Source organism: Gallus gallus, chromosome 2, assembly GCF_016699485.2.
Source record: "Gallus gallus isolate bGalGal1 chromosome 2, bGalGal1.mat.broiler.GRCg7b, whole genome shotgun sequence".
Classification (NCBI taxonomy): Eukaryota; Metazoa; Chordata; class Aves; order Galliformes; family Phasianidae; genus Gallus; species Gallus gallus.
This window is the reverse complement of record NC_052533.1, coordinates 62259429-62279355: the sequence shown is the minus strand read 5'-3', so window position 1 is coordinate 62279355 and position 19927 is coordinate 62259429. Positions and strand designations below refer to the sequence as shown.

General features: G+C 41.5%; 1 protein-coding gene, 2 long non-coding RNA genes and 1 other non-coding gene across 18 annotated transcripts in view; 3 read left to right on the top strand and 1 right to left on the bottom strand.

Moving 5' to 3' along the window:
• The window catches only part of LOC112531758, a 33943-nt gene extending 22907 nt beyond the window's left edge, over window positions 1-11036 (top strand). For both annotated transcript variants that reach the window (XR_003073738.3, XR_005856439.2), the window contains one exon: window positions 10406-11036. This is a non-coding gene — a long non-coding RNA (uncharacterized LOC112531758). The remainder of the gene's footprint in view (window positions 1-10405) is intronic.
• LOC112531759 overlaps window positions 1-19927 on the bottom strand; it is a 113412-nt gene that overhangs the window by 84924 nt on the left and 8561 nt on the right. The window lies entirely within an intron of this gene.
• PHACTR1 (phosphatase and actin regulator 1) overlaps window positions 14113-19927 on the top strand; it is a 296609-nt gene continuing 290794 nt past the window's right edge. For 4 of the 14 annotated variants that reach the window (XM_046917540.1, XM_046917530.1, XM_046917533.1 and 1 more), the window contains exons 1-2: window positions 14113-14167; window positions 16207-16320. In XM_046917540.1, coding sequence (XP_046773496.1) covers window positions 16260-16320 — 61 coding nt within the window. In that variant the 5' untranslated portion in view covers window positions 14113-14167; window positions 16207-16259. Of the gene's footprint in view, window positions 14168-14905; window positions 15294-16206; window positions 16321-19927 lie in introns of those variants that run through there. The other 10 variants (XM_025147010.3, XM_025147009.3, XM_015275825.4 and 7 more) reach the window with 5 other exon arrangements.
• On the top strand, window positions 19345-19420 carry MIR1759 (microRNA 1759). The gene has a single exon (NR_035260.2). It is a non-coding gene; the product is annotated as a microRNA 1759 (primary transcript).

Sequence of the window (19927 nt, the reverse complement as noted above, 5' to 3'; positions counted from 1 at the left end):
TGCATCACCTGACGTAGTGTGGCTTTTGAGAAATGCCTTTGGTGTTAGGGACTCAGAAAGGCAAATTACGAATAATAATACTAGTGAAATAGTACAGGCTGTAAATAAATTATTTTGCTGAAGATTTTTAAAGCTAACAGATAGAGCATTTACCTAAATCTCTCAGTAAAATCCAGATCTGCTGTGAATTGAGGAGTAAATTGTAGCCAGGCTGGAGCTATCCCTTCTAATCTCAGCAGAAGGAGGCCATTTGGGTAATTGTGTCATGGAGACAAGATCTTCTGCACTCCCAGGTAGGGGCTGGGCTCCTTCTTGCTGCTAGGTTTAGGCAAAACAGAGTTTCATACCAAAGCAGACAAACAGGGCATGGATGCAGCCCTTTAGCAGCAGTGGCTTTGGAACTCGCTGCCAGAGCTCTGTATCAGTCCTTTGTTTTGCCAAGTAGCTATTGCTGAAGAGTTCCCCCCCCCCCACCCCCCCAAAATCAGCAGTTGTGACCTCAACCCCTCCAGTTCCCCAGCGGCAGTGGAGGTGCCAGCCCAACTTCTGTGGCAAAAGGGAGCTAGCATCCAGGGGGATGCTTAAGCCAGTCTACTTTATACTCGCCAAGTTTTAGCTTTCATCCTGCTCAGAGTATTTGTTACCTAACCCAAGATAGAATACACATCACTGTAGCTACTCTTCACTAACTTCTTGGGGATGAAGTGAAGGGGGAGTCTGACTGCCTGTTGTCTCAGAACTCTTCTATCTTATGATCCCTCTGGAGATAACTATGAAATCTCAAACTTGCCATTGCCCCGTGCATCTTCAGTTACTGAATACAGCTTACAGGAAACAAATCAATGTGGTGGGGACAGAAGCCATCAGAGAGAGAAGACAGTGTAGAGGCCTGGTTTGAAAACTGCACAGGATATTATTAGAACAGTAATGATGAATATGCTCTGGGGGCTTTTTAAACTAATAATGACCGTATCTGTCTCTGTCACTGTTTTCCAGATGATTGGGAAATCCAATGGATTATTAAATAACTAAACAGAATCCTTTTCTGAGGTGACAAAACGTGGGAAAAAGCCTTTACAGAGTGCTTGAAGAGCAGAGTGCTTGAGGAGCTAGGCAGATTTGCATTGAGCACCATTTAAATGTTCTTCATTAAGAAGAAATGTCAACTGTATTCTTCAAAGATTCTCATGGTGGCTTTCTAGTCACCAACAGAGAAATGTGATTCTGCCTTCAGCAAAGTAATTGAATACGTTATCTCTATGTGAAACATTCTAGTTACATCATGTTGCTCAATTATTCACCATATGCGCTGGAGGAAAAGGGGGGGGGGGGGGAAGCCCAATTTGTAGCAAAGAAACTGGGTGATTTTAAGAAGAGAAATAATAACCCTAAAAGGTACTGTAACGCTAGAAAGGCTTACCAGGGAGGTTGTGTTGTCTTTCAAGGGAGGTTTTAAAGGGTAGATTAGAGAAACATCTGTGAAGAATGAGATCGGTGAGGTTAATTTTACCTCATTGCGCAGGGATTAGAAAATTTCTCAAGACCCTCTCTGTCTTCTATTTCTGTGCTTTCATTGCTGTTGTACGCTGTCTTTTTATTGATCTATCCCAGAATGCTGTTTGTCATTTACATTGCAACTCTGCATTAAGTGCTGCCTTCAAAGACTTTTTTCCGTCCACAGTAATCCTTTTTCTGGAGAGCACACTACATCTCTCCCTTAATAAACACATACAATTCATGTGTTCCAGTCCATACCTCCTCAGGCTTTTACAATTGATTCCAGAAAATTTCGTTTTCTCATAGGCTCCAGGCATTTAGAGGAAAATTACAGCCTAGTCATGAAAGATCACACAAACTAAAAAATGTTAATATCTCCCAATGTGTGCTATTCACATGGGGTCAAACAATGGGCTCGCAGAGGACAGGCATAAAACACATCTTAATTTCAGCAGTGCTAGTGTTTGGCTAAAGGAGCCTGGCATATACAACAGAAAGCTGCTATAGATACTGCCCAAGCAGTCCCTTTGGTTAGAGACACCATTTAATTTAGTCCTACCATATCTCATTTTTGAGCTAAACAAAGTACAGCATTTTCTCTTACTTCTACAGTCAGATGAGTCATGCTCATTAGAGATCCACTGAAGTCTCATTGTAAGTTGTGAACATTGAGACATCACAGGAACAAATGCTGAGCCACTTTGGGCTTGAAGGAGATAAAGAAGGATTCTCAAGGAGAGCTCATTTCCACAGATTCCTCAGAAAAGCAGTGAGGAAAGGGAAGCAGGAGGCTTTCTTGAATTGCTCTGAAGGAACGTCTGGAGTAGTTAATATTTTTTTGCCTGCTGACAAAATACAGAGGACCAGGAGAATAGTTTAACAGCTAAGTATCTCTCTGGCTGTGTGAACCTGAGTGAGCTTACCTACACAGCAGTGGCTGAGGTTCCTTTGTATGCCCCAAAAGAAATACTGGAAAAAAACAGTCTCTCGGGTCAGCTGACATTTCTCTTTCTTACCCATGCTGGACACAAAATACTGGACAATTATTCTGCTCTTCTTTTTTTTTTTTTTTCCTTTTATTTTTTTCTTTTCTCTAAGCGTACTATAAAGCTACTGAGAGTACTTTGCAGATGATAGCTTTCCTTGCTGTTGAAGAGATGACATGTTCGGGCACAAGCAATTTCTAGAGTGTTTTGATGATACCTTCCTTCTCCAAGTAATGAAGAAGCTGACACAGAGTGGTGCTATACTGGGCTTCATTCGCACCAAGGAGAGGGTGGTGGGGAATGTGAACCTCCAGGGTGGCCTTGGCTGCAGCCACCATGAAATGCTGGAGTTCAGGATTCCTAGGGCAGCAAGCAGCGTGTGCAGCAAGATCACTACCATGGACTTCAGAAAAGCAAATCTTGGCCTCACAGAATCACAGAATTGTAGAGGCTGGAAGGGACCTCTAGAGATAATCTAGTCCAAACCCCCTGCCAAAGCAGGCTTCCTAGACCAGATTGCACAGATAGGTGTCCAGGTCTTGAACATCTCAAGAGAAGGAGACTCCACAACCTCTCTGGGCAGCCTGTTCCAGTGCTCCATCACCCTTACCATGAAGAAGTTCTTAAGCACATTTGTGTGGAACTTCCTATGCCTCAGTTTGTGGCCATTTCCCCTCGCCCTATCACCATGCACTGCTGAAAAGAGTCTGACCTCATCCCTTTGCTTCCCGCACCTTAGATATTTATAGACAGGGATCTGCTTGGTACAGTACTGTGCAACAAAGCTCTGGAGGGAAGGGGGGCCCTAGAAAACTGGCTAATATTCAAGGATAACCTCCTCCAAGCTCAGGAGTGATGCATCCCAACAAAGAGGAAGTAAGGTAAAAATTCTAGGCCTGCATGGATAAACAAGTATATTCTGAATCAACTCAAACACAAAAAAAAGCTTACAGAGAGTAGGCAGGTAGCCTGGGAGGAATACAGAAATTGTCCAAGCAGGCTGGGATCAGGTTAGTAAAGCCAAAGCCCTGACAGAATTAAGTCTGGACAGGGCCAACAATGGTAATAAGAAAATCTTTAAGTATGTCAGTGGTAGAAGGAAGACTAGGGAAAATGTGGGCCCGCTCTGAAAGGAAATATGATGACCTGGTTACCCAGGATATGGAGAGGGCTGAGATCAATGACCCCAAAGACACTGACAAGTCAGTGTCTTTTTTGCCTGAGTCTTCAAAGGCAAGTGCTCCAGACACACTGCCCAAATCACAGAAGACAAAGAGAGGGAATGGAAGAACAAAGAACCACTTGTTGTAAGAGAAGAACAGGTTAAAGACCATGTGAGGAACCTGAAATTGCACACTGGGATGTGGGACCTCATGAGATGCATCTACAGGTCCTGAGGGAACTACCAGAGGAAGTTGCTAAGCCACTGTATTTGAGAAGTTGTAGCAGTTTGCTAAAGTTTCCAGTGAATGAAAAAGGGAAAGATTAATGCCCAGTTTTAAGAAAGGAAAAATGGAATACGTGGGGAACTACAGGCCAGTCAGTCTCACTTCTGTGCCCACCAAGACTGTGGAGCAGATCCTCCCAGAAATTATGCTAAGGCATACAGAAAGTAAAGATGTGATTGATGACATTCAGTATGGCTTTGCTAGCCGTAAATCATGCCTGACAAATGTGGTGCTTTCTGTGACAGATTTACAGAGTTAATATATAAGGGAAGGACAATTGATACCATAACATTCACCTATGCAAAGTGTTTGACACTGTCCCACATTATATCTCCTCTCTAAATTGGAGAGAAATGTGTGCAATGGATGGAATATTCAGTGAGTAAGGAATTGGCTGCATGGAGGCACTCAGAGAGTTGTGATCAAGGGTTCAATGTCCAGGTAGAGATCAGTGATGAGTGGTGTTCCTCAGGAGTCAGTATTGAGACTGGCACTATTTAACATCTTTCCCAGCAACATGGACAGTGAGATTGAGTGTACCTTGACAAGTTTGTCAAAGACATCAAGCTGTGTGGTGTGGCTGACAGGCTGAAGGGAAGAGATGTCATCCAGAGGGATCTTGACATACCTATGAGAACCTCATAAAGTTTAAAGCCAAATGCAAGACCCTGCACCTTGATCAAGGCAATCCCAAGCACAAATACAAGCTGGGTGGAGAATGTACTGAAAGCAGCCCTGAAGGGAAGGACTTGGGGTTGTTGGTTGATGAGAAGCTTAACATGAGCCAGCAATGTGCAAATGCAGCCCAGAAAGCCAACCGTATCCTGGGCTTACATGGAGCTGATGGAGTGGGTTCAGAGGAGGCCAAAAACATGATCAGAGGGATGAAGCCTTCTCTCTTATGAAGAGAGGCTGGGAGAGTTAGGATTCTTCAGCCTGGAGAAGATTGCAAGGAGATCTTACAGTAGCCTTTCAGTACCTAAAAGGGGAACCTAGAAGAGAGCTGTTGAAGGACTCTTTATCAAGGAGTGTAGTGACAGGACAAGGGGTAATGGCTTTAAACTAAAAGAGGACAGATTTAGATTAGACATCTAGAAGAAACTCTTCACAATGAAGGGTGGTGAACCACTGGAGTAGGTGCACAGAGATGTTGTGAATGTTCCAACTCTGAAAGTGTTCAAAGCTGGGTTGGATGGGGCTTTGGGCAACCTCATCTAGTGGGAGATATCCCCGCAGCAGGGAGGTTGAAACTAGGTTATCTTTAAGGTCCCTTCCAACCCAAACCATTCTATGATTCTGATTAATAGGTTTATAGAGAATAAAATTGTATATGTAATTTGGCCTGCTTGAAATTGTGATGCAATTTGTACATGTTTGGCTACTTTAAAGTGGGTAACAGGAGAAGTAGTTGGGTCCTTGTATGCTTCTTTCCTAGTATGTTTGTAATTTATAATGTTTGTTTTTTTTTTCTGTGTGGTACTCAGCTCTGCTTGAAATAGGTACAGATAAAAGATGTAAGTAATAGAGAACAGCAAGGGCAGATGATCTGAAGAGTCTCATAACTGAGAATGTGCTCTCTGTAACAGAAGCTTCATAACACAGAGCTGTGAACAATAAATACTCCACATCCCCCCCTTCGGAGAAAGGAGATTAAAAAAATCCATATTACTTTTATCTTTTCATTATTTTTATTTTAATCTTTTAAGCCCTAAGTTCAAGCTGACTTTAAGTAACTTCTAAAGCTACAAGGGGCCTGGCAAAGGAAGGATTTCCAGAGACTGCTTAGAAGCTCTGAAAAGTTTTTTTATATGACAGAGATTGCTGATTGCAGCCTGTAAATGTAATAAATAATGTCACTGCTGCTGGTTTGATCATCAGTGTCTGATTTTCACCCCCTCCCCCCCTCCTTTATTCTCTAAAGGCAATGTCGGTTTTAATGATGGGCTTTCTAAAACTACAAATATGACCTCTCAGACTAGGTATTTTGGGTCTTTGTTAATTTCATCATCTGCATTTTCAAAATCAGTATTTTTAATTGGTCACTTGAGCTTTTTTGCAGTGACGTTGAACCTCTGATGCATGTCACTTCAGAAGCATTTTCCAAACATTGTAGGCGTCATGGAGCAATTTTAGCATAAAAAGAAGAGTATAACTAGAGATGGCGGGGGAGCAAATTACATTTTGTATATATAGTATTAAATGCTTCCATTAGTTGCCATAGGGATGGGCAGAAGTTGGTCTGAAATGACAGCTTTTCTGATGCTTGATGTGTTTAAAAAGAAAACATTTTGGGGAGGGTTTTTACTGTTATTATTACCCTGGGAATCTTTTATAGGTGAAAGGGATATATTAAAGTCATATTTCTCTAAAAAACACAATGAGGCTATGTTAACAGACAAGGCATCACCTTCACCTCTCTGCAGAGGCAATGACCTCTATAAAACATGCATCTTTGTAGCTTCAGGGCTGCAATTCCACAGCTGCTCCGAGCTCCACATTTCCTCCTGTTGTGCGATGCAGGAGCTAGGAGGCAACCACTCCTCCTGAGCACTACCTGTAAATCTGTGCAGCACTAACCCAAGGAAATCCGTGTCCTGCAGATGCTACTGTGCACGCTCTAACTGCAACAGAACTAGCAAGACCTGGTTTTCAGACCAGGCTTCTGTTTGTTTAGTCTGGTAAACGTTCGCTCAGATGGAATACTGGGAATCAACAGAACGTGAGACTTCAATTTACAGATATTTTATGAGCTCCTGCACAATGATGTCAAGAAGCTGAGAGGTGCAAGTCATATCACAGCATGCAATCTAATCCTGTGGCTATGTGATGTTAGAATGCACACTCACGCCAAGCATGATCAAGAGCAAGATGTCAGCTGTGCTGGCTGCTGGCATTCAGGTCCCTGGAAATTGAGTGTGGATAGTACGTGTGCCACACAAAGGGGCAATTCCTGGTTTTGATAACAAAAAGAAAAGTTTCAGAAATGACTGCTATATGGCACACAGATGATATCTAACCAGGAGGCTTAATGTCATAACTTCCAGCGTTTCTCAAAGAACTCCATAAGAAAAGGATCTGGCCCATGAGAAATGAAACTGAAGTGCTGCACTTAATATGCATAATCTAAATTAACTGGGCTTCCCATTGACTTCTACTAAGTTCTCAGCCTAGCACCTCTGAAATGGAATTTAAAAAAGAACACAACACAGCACTATATTCTAGGCTGTGCCCCATGTGCCTTTTTTCTTCATTTTTCTAAAGAATGAAAGTTTTATTAAAATTGCCTATTATCAGCCAGAGGGATGCTGAGCAAACATCAAATGTTATCTTGAGAGAACCACCCATAGACTGCGAAATGTCATTTGTCAGGGCAATAATTTGCAGCTCGCTGCACATGCTGTTCTGCTAGTTCATGAGGATGTACCACACTCCTATGATTGTAGTGTTTCTAATAACTAGTGAACGATGGGCAACAGAATAAACATTAATTTTATTCTCAAAGCGTTTGACTGGAAGTGAGCGCAACCCACATAAAACACTATACCTGTCCTCAGCTGACGTTCTTTTTTAGAAACCATCTAGGTTCCAGCACTCTGCTCAAAGACCTGATCTTCCATCAGGTTAAAGGAACCAGAGGAGAACATCTACGTTAGGTGTTCCACAGCGGGATGCAAATTTGGTGTTAGTCCTACAAATTTCTACTGAAGGTGCAAAGCAGTTTTGCTCAAAGCTAAACAGAAATACTTTGAAATCATGAGCAACATAAAGAGTTTAAAGCTCTCCTGAGACTGCAGTGTGTGAAAAGGAGGAGGATGTGGGCAGAAAACAGGCATGTCTGGGGAGACAGGAGAACTCATGCAGCCCCCATCATGCTAATGGAGCATGCAGCTACAATATGTATTCCTGTTTTAGGTCATGCTTTTGCCATCAGGCAGAAGTAACTTGACAGCTCTACAATCTCACTATCATTAAGATAGAATTAGGTTCTTCTGGCTTGCTATTTTACTTGTCATTTTTGACACAGCATAGCCCTGTACTGTGCGGGATCAAATCTTGATAAAGTCAGGACAGCACAGTAATATGTAGTTGCATATACTTACATATTTGAAATGCACAAAAACATCCAACTTGCACACATGGAAAGTTGTGTTTAACCTAAGGTAAGGATAGATGCAAACTATGGAATAATTCTAGTAGTGAGGTACAATGATTATTGTCCAAGTATACTTGAGGTATCAGGATGATTTTGCCAATTACATTTAACTGTTTTGTAAAAGATGTGGCTTCTCAGGAGCTCCACAGGGTAGGAAAAAAAAGGCAGGTGGATGTTTTTACTGAAGCTCTTGCTGTTGCTCTCCTAGCAAAATTTAAAAATGTAGGCCAAACACCTTTGAAAACTTTATTAGAATCGATGCCATTTTTGGAGGATGATACGATGTAAAAACAGGAAAGGAGATTGATTTTATGTAAATTATTCAGAGACTGGCATTCATATGCATTATTTATCTGTGTATGCGTGGTGCCCTGTGAATATTAAATCACACCATGCTATTTGAGAGCTGTTTTTTGTAATTTCATTAATACTCCATTGTTATGTCTTTGCCTTACATAGAGTCAGTTGGCAAGAAGTAATTTGGTTACCAGATAGCAATTCCTAGATTTCTATCAAATTTCATTGAGTTACAGTGCTTCTGTCCAGCTGCTCAGTTATTTCAGAATTGTTTATCCCATTTACAACCAGCAGCCGACTGAAAACAGATTTGGGAATGATCCACTAGCAATGCAGTTTCTCAAAGGCCAACGGAAGACTGTAAACACATATTTGTTTCCAGTCTCCCTGTGTTGAGTATTCCCCCAGCTTGTGATGAAAGCTGAGACTGAGGTCATTTGTACCTGCATTGGTGTTTTTTGGAGGGTACAGATGACACTAAACTGGGAGTAAATGTTGATCTGCCTGAGGGTAGGAAGGCTCTACAGAGAGATCTGGACAGGGAGGATCGATGGACTGAGGCCAAGTGTATGAGTTTGAACGTGACCAAGTACTGGATCCTACAGTTTGGTCACAACAACCCCATACATTGCTACAGGCAGAGTAGCTGGAAAGCTGGAAGGGGATCTGAACATGAGCCAGCAGTGTGCCCAGGTGGCCAAAAAGGCCAATGACATCCTGGCTTGTATTAGAAACAGCGTAGTCAGCAGGAGCAGGGAGGTGATAGTCCCCCTGTACTCAGCTGTGGTGAGGATGCACCCCGAGTACTGTGTTCAGTTTTAAGCTTCTCACTACAAGAAAGACATTGAGGCCCTGGAGCATGTTCAGAAAAGGGCAATGAAGCTGGTGAAAGGTCTGGAGCACGAGTCTTATGTGGAGTGGCTGAGGGAGCTGGGATTGTTCAGTCTGGAGAAGAGGAGGCTCAGGGGAGACCTTATTGCTCTCCACTACTCCCTGAAAGGAGGAGGTAGCAAATTAGTAGTCAGTCTCTTCTGTCAAGTAATTAGTGATAGGATGAGAAGTAATGGTCACAATTTGTGCCAAGGGAGATTCAGGTTGTATATTCGGAAAAAATTATTCCCCAAAAGAGTGGTGAGGTATTGGAACAGGCTGCCCAGGGAGGCGGTGGAGTCACTGTCCTTGGAGGTGTTCAAGAAATGTGTGGATTTGGCACTGAGGGATGTGGGCATGTCAGAGATGGTAGTTGGACCAGATGATCTTAGTGGTCTTTTCCAACCTTAATGATTCTGTGGTTTTATCAGCTACAAATTAAAAGCGTTCCTAATCATGTTTTTGGGCAATTGCACTGCCATTCATGTGAGGGCTAGATCAAACTTTGGGGACTGCTTGGTCCCAGGACAGCATAGAGACTGCATGATTTTACTGAGTTCTGTTTTTTTGCTGCTCTTTTGAAACCTTTTAAAGCTCCCTTGCCAGAACTCCTAGAAAAGAGAGTAGGAAGCCAAAAAGGATGTTTCTGCCTCCACGACTGTTGTGTGCCAGTGGGGCTATGGAGGAAAGCTTATCCAAAAGATCTGTATTACTGGTGTCATCCATGTCCCCTGCCTCAGGTAGCTCTACACTACTCTGCTTCTCCCCACATCACCTGTGAGAGTGAACGCGGGAAGTTTTGTTGGTTTTTTTCCTCTTTATTCCAGTGTAGTTTATTATAGGAATAAAAAATCTAGTCATGTAATTGAGGATGATGAAGGTCTATTTAATGCAGAAGAATTTCTGCCTATATAAGGACTGAAGGACTAGGTTTTAACACATGTGCTCTTCCAAAAGCTTTCCTCTCTAATATGTTTATCATATAATTATGACTTCAACTTCTCCTCCCTCAAATGAAGGCGTATCAAACTGCTATATATCATATTAGAATAGAGGTGTTTTTTTTATGCAGGATATCTAACCTTTGTTCTCTATGACAGCACTTTAAGATTTTCTCAAATAATAACTCCTTGAACTTCTTGTTCACGTCACAGGATGCTGGAGGTGCTTCTTTTCAAGCTCATCTTTTCTGCGTTGGAAACTGAAATACTTGCTTCAGAGTTTAATAGTTGGAGCGTGATCCTGATGCTACAAAAGCCCAAACCAAACTTTCTGCTTTTTTTAAAGAGCCAGATCTACCTTTATGCTCTCTACAGTGTTTCTGGATATTGATAACTTTCATAGCAGAAACATTAGGAACAAGTACATCCATACTGGGAGTGTCTTTTCTTCTGGACATCTCTCCTACAACTCAGATGTGTTATGTTGGGAACCTCAACCTTGAGAATCCAAAGATAGAGTTGTACAAAATCTGTAGAAACTTGGGAAAACATCAATGTTAGCCTCTGTCACTGTGAAGTGCATGTAACTCTCATTTGAGTATTTTTGCTTCTTACTGTATGCTGTGTGTATCCTAATATTTGTCTTGCATTACAAATAAACAGAGAACACATTTGTGTACTAATTTTGTTAGCAATCCCCTCTTTTTAATATATCTAAGCACAAGACTGATAATTACGATTTAAAAAAACCTACTTTTCATAGCTTAGGGGCTTAAACTTTTATATTCTTCCTTTATTCTGAATGTATCCCTCAGGAAACAACTCTCTGTAATAATCACCTTGCCTACACTTTTTCAGTCACACATTACATTCTCTCTCCCACTTTCTTTCAGGTTAATATTAGTGTTTGTCAGCAGCAGACGTTTTTTCTTTTCTTTTTTCTTCTTTCTTTTTCTTTTTCTTTTTCTTTTTTTTTTTTTTAAGCTCTGAGTCACTACAGTTAACAGTTATGTTCTCAATAGAGAGTTCAGGGTAGGAAAAAGAGCCAGCCCTGTTGCCTACATGTATCTGACTGTTAGAAAACCAGAAGGCTACTCACTTCTTTTAAATGCCAAGTGTTCAATTACTTTCCTCTTGAGGGTTGGTTTGCTGATTTATTTATTTATTTATTGGTTCGGTTTTCTTTTTTTAATTTGGGAAAAAGTCAAATGTGATGCAGTAGGTTACTTAAGCATATGATGAGGAATGGCAGCTTTAGATTTTCGCAAAGCGTGACAGTTTTTTCTCCAAGTATTCCACTGAGGTTGGTTGGGTGGTCTTAATATCCAGCTCACAAACAGTTCAATCTCAGTCTGCTCCTCTGTGGGTCTACATTACAAAACCATTGCATTGATTATCCTGAATAGGGATCTGGGCTGATAAGAGGTCTGGTCAACAGTGGAGTTTTTGTATGTTTGGCTTCAGGGGTTGATGGAGCATAGGGAAGCTTTCAGAGAGATGGAGAGTACAGTTTCTGGCTCTGGCTGTGGTTGCCTTTCCCTGTCCTGCTCTGTGAGGTGCTCTGATGCTCTTGAATGAACGTGAGCAGTACCGCACTTTCTGAGTGAGCTTCAAGGATATGTAAAGTCTGATCTGGGGACCATATTCAATTCAGAACTGTCCTGTTTCACCTGAACATCTTTCTAGACCTGTAGGCTTTTCAGCTGAACTAGAGGTAATGGATTTTTCTATCTGAGGGACTGAGGGTCAAATGTGTGCTGCCATCCTAAAGGCTTCGAAACCAGGCAGGTGAGGATTTCCCTCATTGTGATTAATGCCACAGAAGCATATAAATAAAAAGGTACAGTTATCTTTCTTGTTGCTAAGTACCCCCTAGTCAGAGAGAGCTCTTGGCAGCTGTCAGAACTGCTGCACAATAATTTAAAGTGAACCGTAAAACCCTGAGATGGATGAACGTATTGAAATGGTTGATTGTGCAATGGTCAGCAGAGGCTGCTGGTGATTTCAATGACTGCAACTTGTCGGTCAGGATGGAAGTGCCAGTGCAGACTGAAAGGATGATGACAAAGGGGATCAGAAGAACATGCCAAAGGCTAATGGACAGGTGTTGTTTTAACATTCTCCGGCATGCAAAGTTGTATCGTTCTCAGTCTCCTTTTGACTGAGAGATCCACTGCCTCTAAAAAGCAAGCAAGCAGATACCCTTGCAGAACATGAAGAATAATCTTCTTTTATCCCCTTCTTTTCCATCTGCGTGTCTGTTCCTAGTCTTTCTTTCTTTCTTTCCTGGTTTTCTGTTAAAGAAAGTCAGTGGGGCTAAACGGGCAAACAGACTGTGATCTAAAATATAATTAATCTAATAATTATCAGAGGACAGATTGGAAGGATCTACTGTTCAGTAGTCATCAGGGCAAACATAAACTCTCTCAAATACAAGGAGTGCATAGAGAAAAGCCTGTAGTGTTCTTGCTTTTTGTTTTTGCTTTAATTTTTGTTTAGTAATGAAAACATTTGTCATACCTCAGAAAACAGGAGCACTGTTTGCATAAGCCAGATCCACCATGGAGGTAGTACTGTGAGACGCCTACTCAATCCAATCACATTTAGTAGGGTGCCAGTGTAGAAAAAACCATGCCTGATTCTACCTGAGGCTCATGTAGCTCACCCCTATCTTTGATACTGCCTGGGTGCTTTGCAGATGCATGAAAGAAATTTTTGAGTGGAAGTCCATGGTATAGCCTGCTCGGGGTGATTCTTACTTTCTAGCCCGCACCAAAGAACCCATACTCTGAGGGTTTCTTTATCTTCTTGGGTTTCTTCTTAAAAGCCAAAAAAAAATTGCTATTTGATTTAAAGAGCTGGCTGATGCTGAAATGAAAATCTGACCTTTCATAAACCCCAGTTTCGAGCATCAGTATTGTTTGGTGGCAACGCACTTCAGAGGGCAGTTACACCTGATCTTTTGGGCAGATCATCTGCAGACGTCAGAATACTAAGCCTGATGCTTCTCTCGGCCAGAACTTCTGAGATTGCTTAATCGCTGCTTTTGTCACATTCTGGTCCACTTCCAATATGAGGATTTGGGGATCCATCCTAAGAACTATTGGGCAAAGCAGGTCCTGACCCTCTCATGAGGGATGTCCCATGCAACTTAATAGCAGTGCCTTTGTCAGCCCATAGTGCCTGGCTTCACTAGGGTTCCAAACCCAAACAATGTGAGATTCCAGGAATGTTAAACTAGACTAACTGGAAGTCAACAAAAAATAGCTGTGCTATATTTCAGTTTATTAACTGTCCAAGCCCACTTTCAAACTTGAGAAAGGCATATCATTATTGAAAAGATCTCAGAAGAATCTTATTCTGCTTTCACAGTCTGTGGATATGCCTGTTTAAGCAATCATGACATGACACTGTGCTATTTGATTTATGTTTTTACTGATGCTTTGACTGAGTAGTTTGTTGCAATGTACTGCTAAATGGAGAAAAAATCAGAAACTGCATCAGACAACCACTCTGTATTTCATTCTAGAAAATAGCTGGCAATTATAATTACTCACCATGTTTCTGGCTCAGAATAAAAGTGGAATTGCACAAAAACCACACTGAACATTCATCATGATTAGAAAATGCTCCACACCTTGGAGTGCATTGGAGACATAAGAATAATTTTAAATGCAAATTAAATTGTGGGGGTAGCAAAGAGAACAGATAAAAGACAGTAAAACAAAGCCTTTCACTTTCCTCAAATTAGCAGGCTAATGTAGTACAAAAAAAAGCAGTTCTACTCAGATCTGTGCTAAGAGCTTTCACTTCATCATAATATAAAACAGCAGATCCGTCACCTTTCTGTATTCAGTACTCTTGATTTCGAGGTTGAAGTGAAAATTAGAAGCTGTTCATTCTGGCTCACAGACTGGGTTGCATTCGTTCAGTCTTATTCCATGACAGTGGGATGGAAAGAGGTCAGTAACACTGGTAAGTACTTATCTCCTGCATGTGATTTTATTTATTTATTTTTAAAATCCTTCACAGTGCTTCTGCTTTTGATCAGTGCATACTTTCTGCAAAAAGCTTCATCGTGTGTTTTTGTACAGGGCTGTATCTCATGCAGAAATGCAATGATTCCTAGATAATGCTCGTATCGAGTCTTACAGCATCTTCAAGAATGAATGAATTACTTAAAAGTAGGAATTCCGGTATAGAAAAGACTTCTGGATAATTTATATATTTCATATTATTACTGGCACGTTTTCTGTGTTGTTTTTTTTCTGTATGCCTTGTCCAGTAAGCAGTACCAGATAAGAACTGAATCTTTTCAAGGCATGATTAGCATTATATTCATAGCAAAACATTTAACAGTCTCGTTACCCTTGTGGTAAATGAAGAAAGTAAGCATTTCACTTACTGGAAGCAAATTTCTACACGAAACACAATCCTATGGTTAATCATTATGAAACACTTAAAAATATCTCAGAATACGAGCTGCGATGAGGAAGATTGGAGTGAAAAAAGCCAAATTCTTCAGGAAACTTGAAGAAGAAGATTTTTTTCTTGGGAAAGTTTTTATCAAATCAAAACCAGGGGCTTAATTTTTCAGTATGAAGGGTGAGGGGGAGTGGAGAAGATGATCATAGTGTCACCTCCTGTTGCTAAGTAACAACATCTCCTGGCCATTTTTATCTGATAAAGGAAGTCCAGTTGACGTTATGCATTATTCATCAGAGTTCCAATCAAACAATCAAAATTGTTTGCTTACACTGGGGACATTTAGTAAGATCAAAGAAACCTTCCTTGAAACTACTGGAGCTTACACGACTGCCAGGCAGCTCTTGATGTTTTGCAGTAAGTATAGCTTCTGGCTTGGGAGTGCCACAGTCAAGTTAATTGCTGAGGAATATTAAAAGTTTCCTTGCCAAGGTAGGCTTCTGAATTTCAGAAAGGACTGCATGTTGATGAAAGCTGAATTGAAGAAAAAAGAGAAAGCTTTGGAACCCTGGTTTCCTGATTTTTGCCAACGTAATTAAAGGAATTGCTTGAAGCAAAGGTCTCAAGTCTCTCCGCCCAAACCTTTCTGTTAGGTTTGTATGGAAAAGAACTGGAGGTATTTTTTGTCTGTCTGTCTTAAAATAAACGTCGTGCAGAGCTGTTTGCATGTTTATGACCGTGCCGTAACTAACTGAGGTGTGGAGGAGAGATCTGGATTGTGCCTTTTCTGCAAATGCTGGATTTTTATGTGAGTTGCTGAGAACAGATGAAAACGAAGGAGGTAGAATGGGTCGGGTTAATGTGCATAGTCCCGGGAACTCTGCTGGCAGAGGTGTCTTGGACAGATGTAACCTGTGGTCTAGACAGACCCAAAGTTCAGAAGGATTCCAAAAATATAAATATCAACTAAGAAGCTGTCCTGGGAGTATCCGACCATTTCTTAATTGTCACTCTTATCACCGCTTTTAATGGTGCAGTATTTTGCTGCTACTTCTTTCTGGTCAGTAAGAGGGGAGGAAAAATGAAAGGTTGGTTTCTGTTTATTCTTCTGTTCATTTCTTTTCTAGTGCTGTGTTTTGTCATACGCAGCACCGGTGCTGTCTTTACTGTAGCCTATTACAGTAGTGTCTGCTCAGAAGTCCCAGCACTGCTGCTGCCCTTGGCACTGAATGACCTGGGCACCCCCAAGGTTTTCTGATCTGTTTTAAGTGCAAATGTAACAGGCAGGGGAACCTAAGTATGTAATGAAAGCAATTGAGACTGCGGCTAGAATAAAGGTGATTGTAGTAAAAAGGTAATATTACTGTAGCAGCACTTTTCTCTTATGTCTTTAGACGAAGGTTAAAACCAAATATCCTAAAATAGCAAAGGATACTTGTGAAGCTCTATGAACAGTGATATGAAAATGTTTTGACTCTAATTTGCCGAACTACATCCTTTAATGACTGCCTATGCTGTTGTTATTTCTTTTTTTCCACCAAGAAACTCAACAACTTTTTTCTGTCTGACATCTGTGTTATTTTTCCCAGGAATCTGATTGATCATACCAGAGCACTGCACACACACATTAAGTTCCTTCAAAATGGACTACTTTTTGGATGTCGAGTCTGCTCAGAGAATGTTTTACAGTCAAGGAGCCCAAGGTAAGAGACTCTAGCACTATCTCAACTACTATTTTAACCGTACAGATAAGATGTACAGTGCCATGCAATGGCCAACCCTTGTGACTGAGCTACTGAAGTGTATGCAAGCAGAAAGGTCTTCAAAATGCACAAGGTGTAAAAGTGATTACAAAAAGAGTAATGATTAAGCTGATCTGCCCTGTCAGAGGATAAGGAAAAGCTAAGAAAGCTGCTAGGTGGACAGTGGGGGCAAAAGGAAAAGCTGAGATCTAGACTGGGGCTGCAGAATCAGACTGGACAAGTTGGAGGGGGCAGAGAACTGTACGCTGCTACACTGTGGTGTCCTTCCCCTCCTTCCTCGCTTCTCAGTGCTATTGGGATGGTTTGGTACATAGGCTGGTATAATTCTGTGCTGAAGTTATAACTGACCTGGGAAAGCTCTGAGGCATTTCAGTGTGTTGTGTGTAAGCAGCACGCTCAGGGTGGTCTTCATTCTTCCCTGTGAAATACTGGCCCCCAATGAACAGCAAGAGAGCAAAGGAGTAATCAGACTTCTTTGCTTTAAGATAGCTGAGAACTGTTCACGACATAGATGATATTTTTGGTAAAGTCAGTTCACATTTTCCTCGTCAGTTCTATTTTTGGAGAAAACTTGCAGTTTCAAAGAGGAGGGTTTTTTATGCCTTAAAGCACCGTACAAAATGGTAGAAAAATGTGAGGACCAAGTAGTTTTATCAGCCTTTTTCTTTTTACAAACCGTTCTCCGAAAACATGGTCCAGTTTTTTCCGGCCATTAATTTCATCAGTTGCTACTCCCATTCAAAGCTCAGACACCAGAGTCTGGCCTTCCCTCTGGAGGCCATCCTCCCAGAGCTCAACCCACCAGGGGAATGTCATCATCCCAGGACACATCAAGGTCAGCGACACCTTTGGCTCAACTGAGGTGCTGCATTGCCCAGCTGCTACCTCGGACTCTGTGATACATTTTCATCTGTATATAGCAAAGTAACACTGCCAGAAACCCCTTCTTGTCACAGCACTGCCTTCCAAATTGAACAACAGCAAAAGCAAACGCTAAGCTCCTCAAAGTCAGGTTAAAACCAGCCGAGCATAATGACTAATTTTGCTCGTTTTTTCTCCATCTCGAAAATGCAATGGATGCCTGAGCATTGCTATAGAAGCAATGTTAAAATAGGTTCTTCGATATCCCTATGGGAACAGATCTCTTTTCTATTCCATAGAAACAAAAAAATCAGAAATGTGCATTTTAATGCTTTACAAGCTGTATCACTTTATCAACAGCACCCTTCCTGTGCACTGCAAGGTACAGAGAGGACTGTGGAAGAAGTAATACGTATTTGTGCAATGGAAGACTATTACATTAATATGCACAAGGTAGCTAGTCAAAGTTACACAGGTAACCTTTACTGTAAATATTTCCAGGGAGGCAGGGGGAAAAATGTTATCTTCCCAAATCTGGAGAAATTATATTGTTGACACTGAAATGTCCACCTTAGTACCTGGTTGATTCCTTGTTTTAATGCAGTTATTTTGCCTTTTAAAGCACAAAGAGAGAAAAACAGCCAAAACAGACAGAACAAATAGAAACCAGCACTGAGAACTGTGGCCTTTCTGTCCATCTGCATGTGAAGCTTTTTTCTAACACACCAGTAACAATGACATGCTTCCGCTGTGCACCACTGCCCCCAAACCCTCATCACCCCTGTAAGTGGGAACAGCTCATTGATACAAGAGCCAAACTGCACTTATGCTTGGTCTCCTTGAACTTTTCATCTCTTTCACTGCTGCTATTAATGCATTTTCCCTGGCTTCAGGAGGCTTTCACTGTCTGAGGTTGCACCAAGCATGAGGAGACAGAGATGGCTTCAGTGGGCCAGATGATAATCCTCTGGAAAAGCTTCATCAGGAATGTTTCCTATAGAAAACACCTTTATCACCTCTCTTAGCCCCAGAAGTATTGATATCATCTCCTTCCTCTGAGTGATTTTACCCCTGTGCACAACAAAGAACTCAACCCCATCCCAGTGTGCAATTGGTGCTGCCTGTACTGCTCTCATAACTCCTGGCATCTTTGTACCTCATGCCAAATTTTGTTTTCTACAGCATAGGCACTTCTATATGAGGTAATGGAATGATTTCTCCAAACATGGGCAAAAGGAACCTATCTCGTTCTTTGTCTGCCTTCTGAGAAACAGTTAAGCTGTGTTAGCTTAAAATTTTAGAAGAAAGAAAAAACACACACCCAAAAACACACTGTTTGTGAGGCACCCATCCAACATAAATAGCTTAGCTCAAGTTGCTAGGTAGGAACCTATGAGAAATGTCTTCAAGAAAGCATTGTCACCAGATCTACCTAATGGTGTCACAAGAAACCATTTGATGTTAATATAATAACATGATGTTATTAGCAAATCATGCTATCAAAGAGCTTGTATGTGTGCATTAAAGCTTTATTATGCTAGAATTGAGTGAAAGAAGACTACACCATTCTGCTATTTAATTAAAAACAATATCAAAATGCATTATATGTATTATTACTGTAGTTATTATTACAGTTATTGCATTACAATTTACTCTGTTCACAGATCATATAATAGGGGTTTATGACCCACTTATTCTTCCTGTGAGATTGGAAGACTTTTGTCTTTTAATCCTTTGATCCTCCAGATCAAGAACAAAACCTCCGTTCCAATGTTTTCACATTAATTACATGACAATGTTACAAATAGCAGCTGGAAAGCACTCATTCTCAACTGTACCCACTCCTTGTGAGTGGGAGAGAAGGGAAGGAATAGGGCTGCAAGATGTTTGGAAGGAACTCAAATTGCTATGGCAGCATTGCAATTAAACCAAATTCTAGCTGACCTCAGGTCTTCTGTAGTTGAGGGCAGGATACTCTGACCTTAGCAAAGGGACAGAATCAGGGTCTTGGCACCAGCAGCTAGTTGGTTCTCTATTCCGTGCTGCCTGCACTAACACCCACAGGCTGTTTCTACCCCTGTAGAAAGCTGCAGAGCTGCCTTTGCTGCTTGTAGGGTAGGAGGAGAGAGGTGTTACCTTATCAGCTGCCTCCTCTCCCATCCTCTCCTTCTGCAGCAGCAGCCATCACCTCCCTCCCGTGGGCTGAGTGCAGAACAGAGGATATTGGCCATTTGGGCGCATGTGCTGCTCAAGCAGCTGCTCCCCATTTCCTCCACAGAAAGCAAAAGCAGGAGGGATGGAAAAGTCACAAAAGCTGGATCTGGCAGCAAAGATTATCTAGATTTAGAAAACTTGGTAAATGAAGCCAGCTGGCTGTAGTCTTCAGATACCAGCCAGAAATATCCTGACTGTCTCTTCTGTGACCGTATGTTGGGATCTAGGAGATGGGGCGTCCTTGCCAACTGCGTAATGCCTGGTGACGCATCTGCAAGTCAGAAACTAGAGAGAAGGGACTGTGGCCCTGTATCTAAAACCTTACTGTAGGAAAGTCAAAATTTGAAATGCAAATATGGACTGGGCTTTAAAATTTGAAAATTGTTTTTCCCTTTGAAGGGCATGGAAGCAAAATACTAGTCACTCTGGAATGTCAGTGTGTTCTAGATACAAATCTACCACAGCTGAAGGT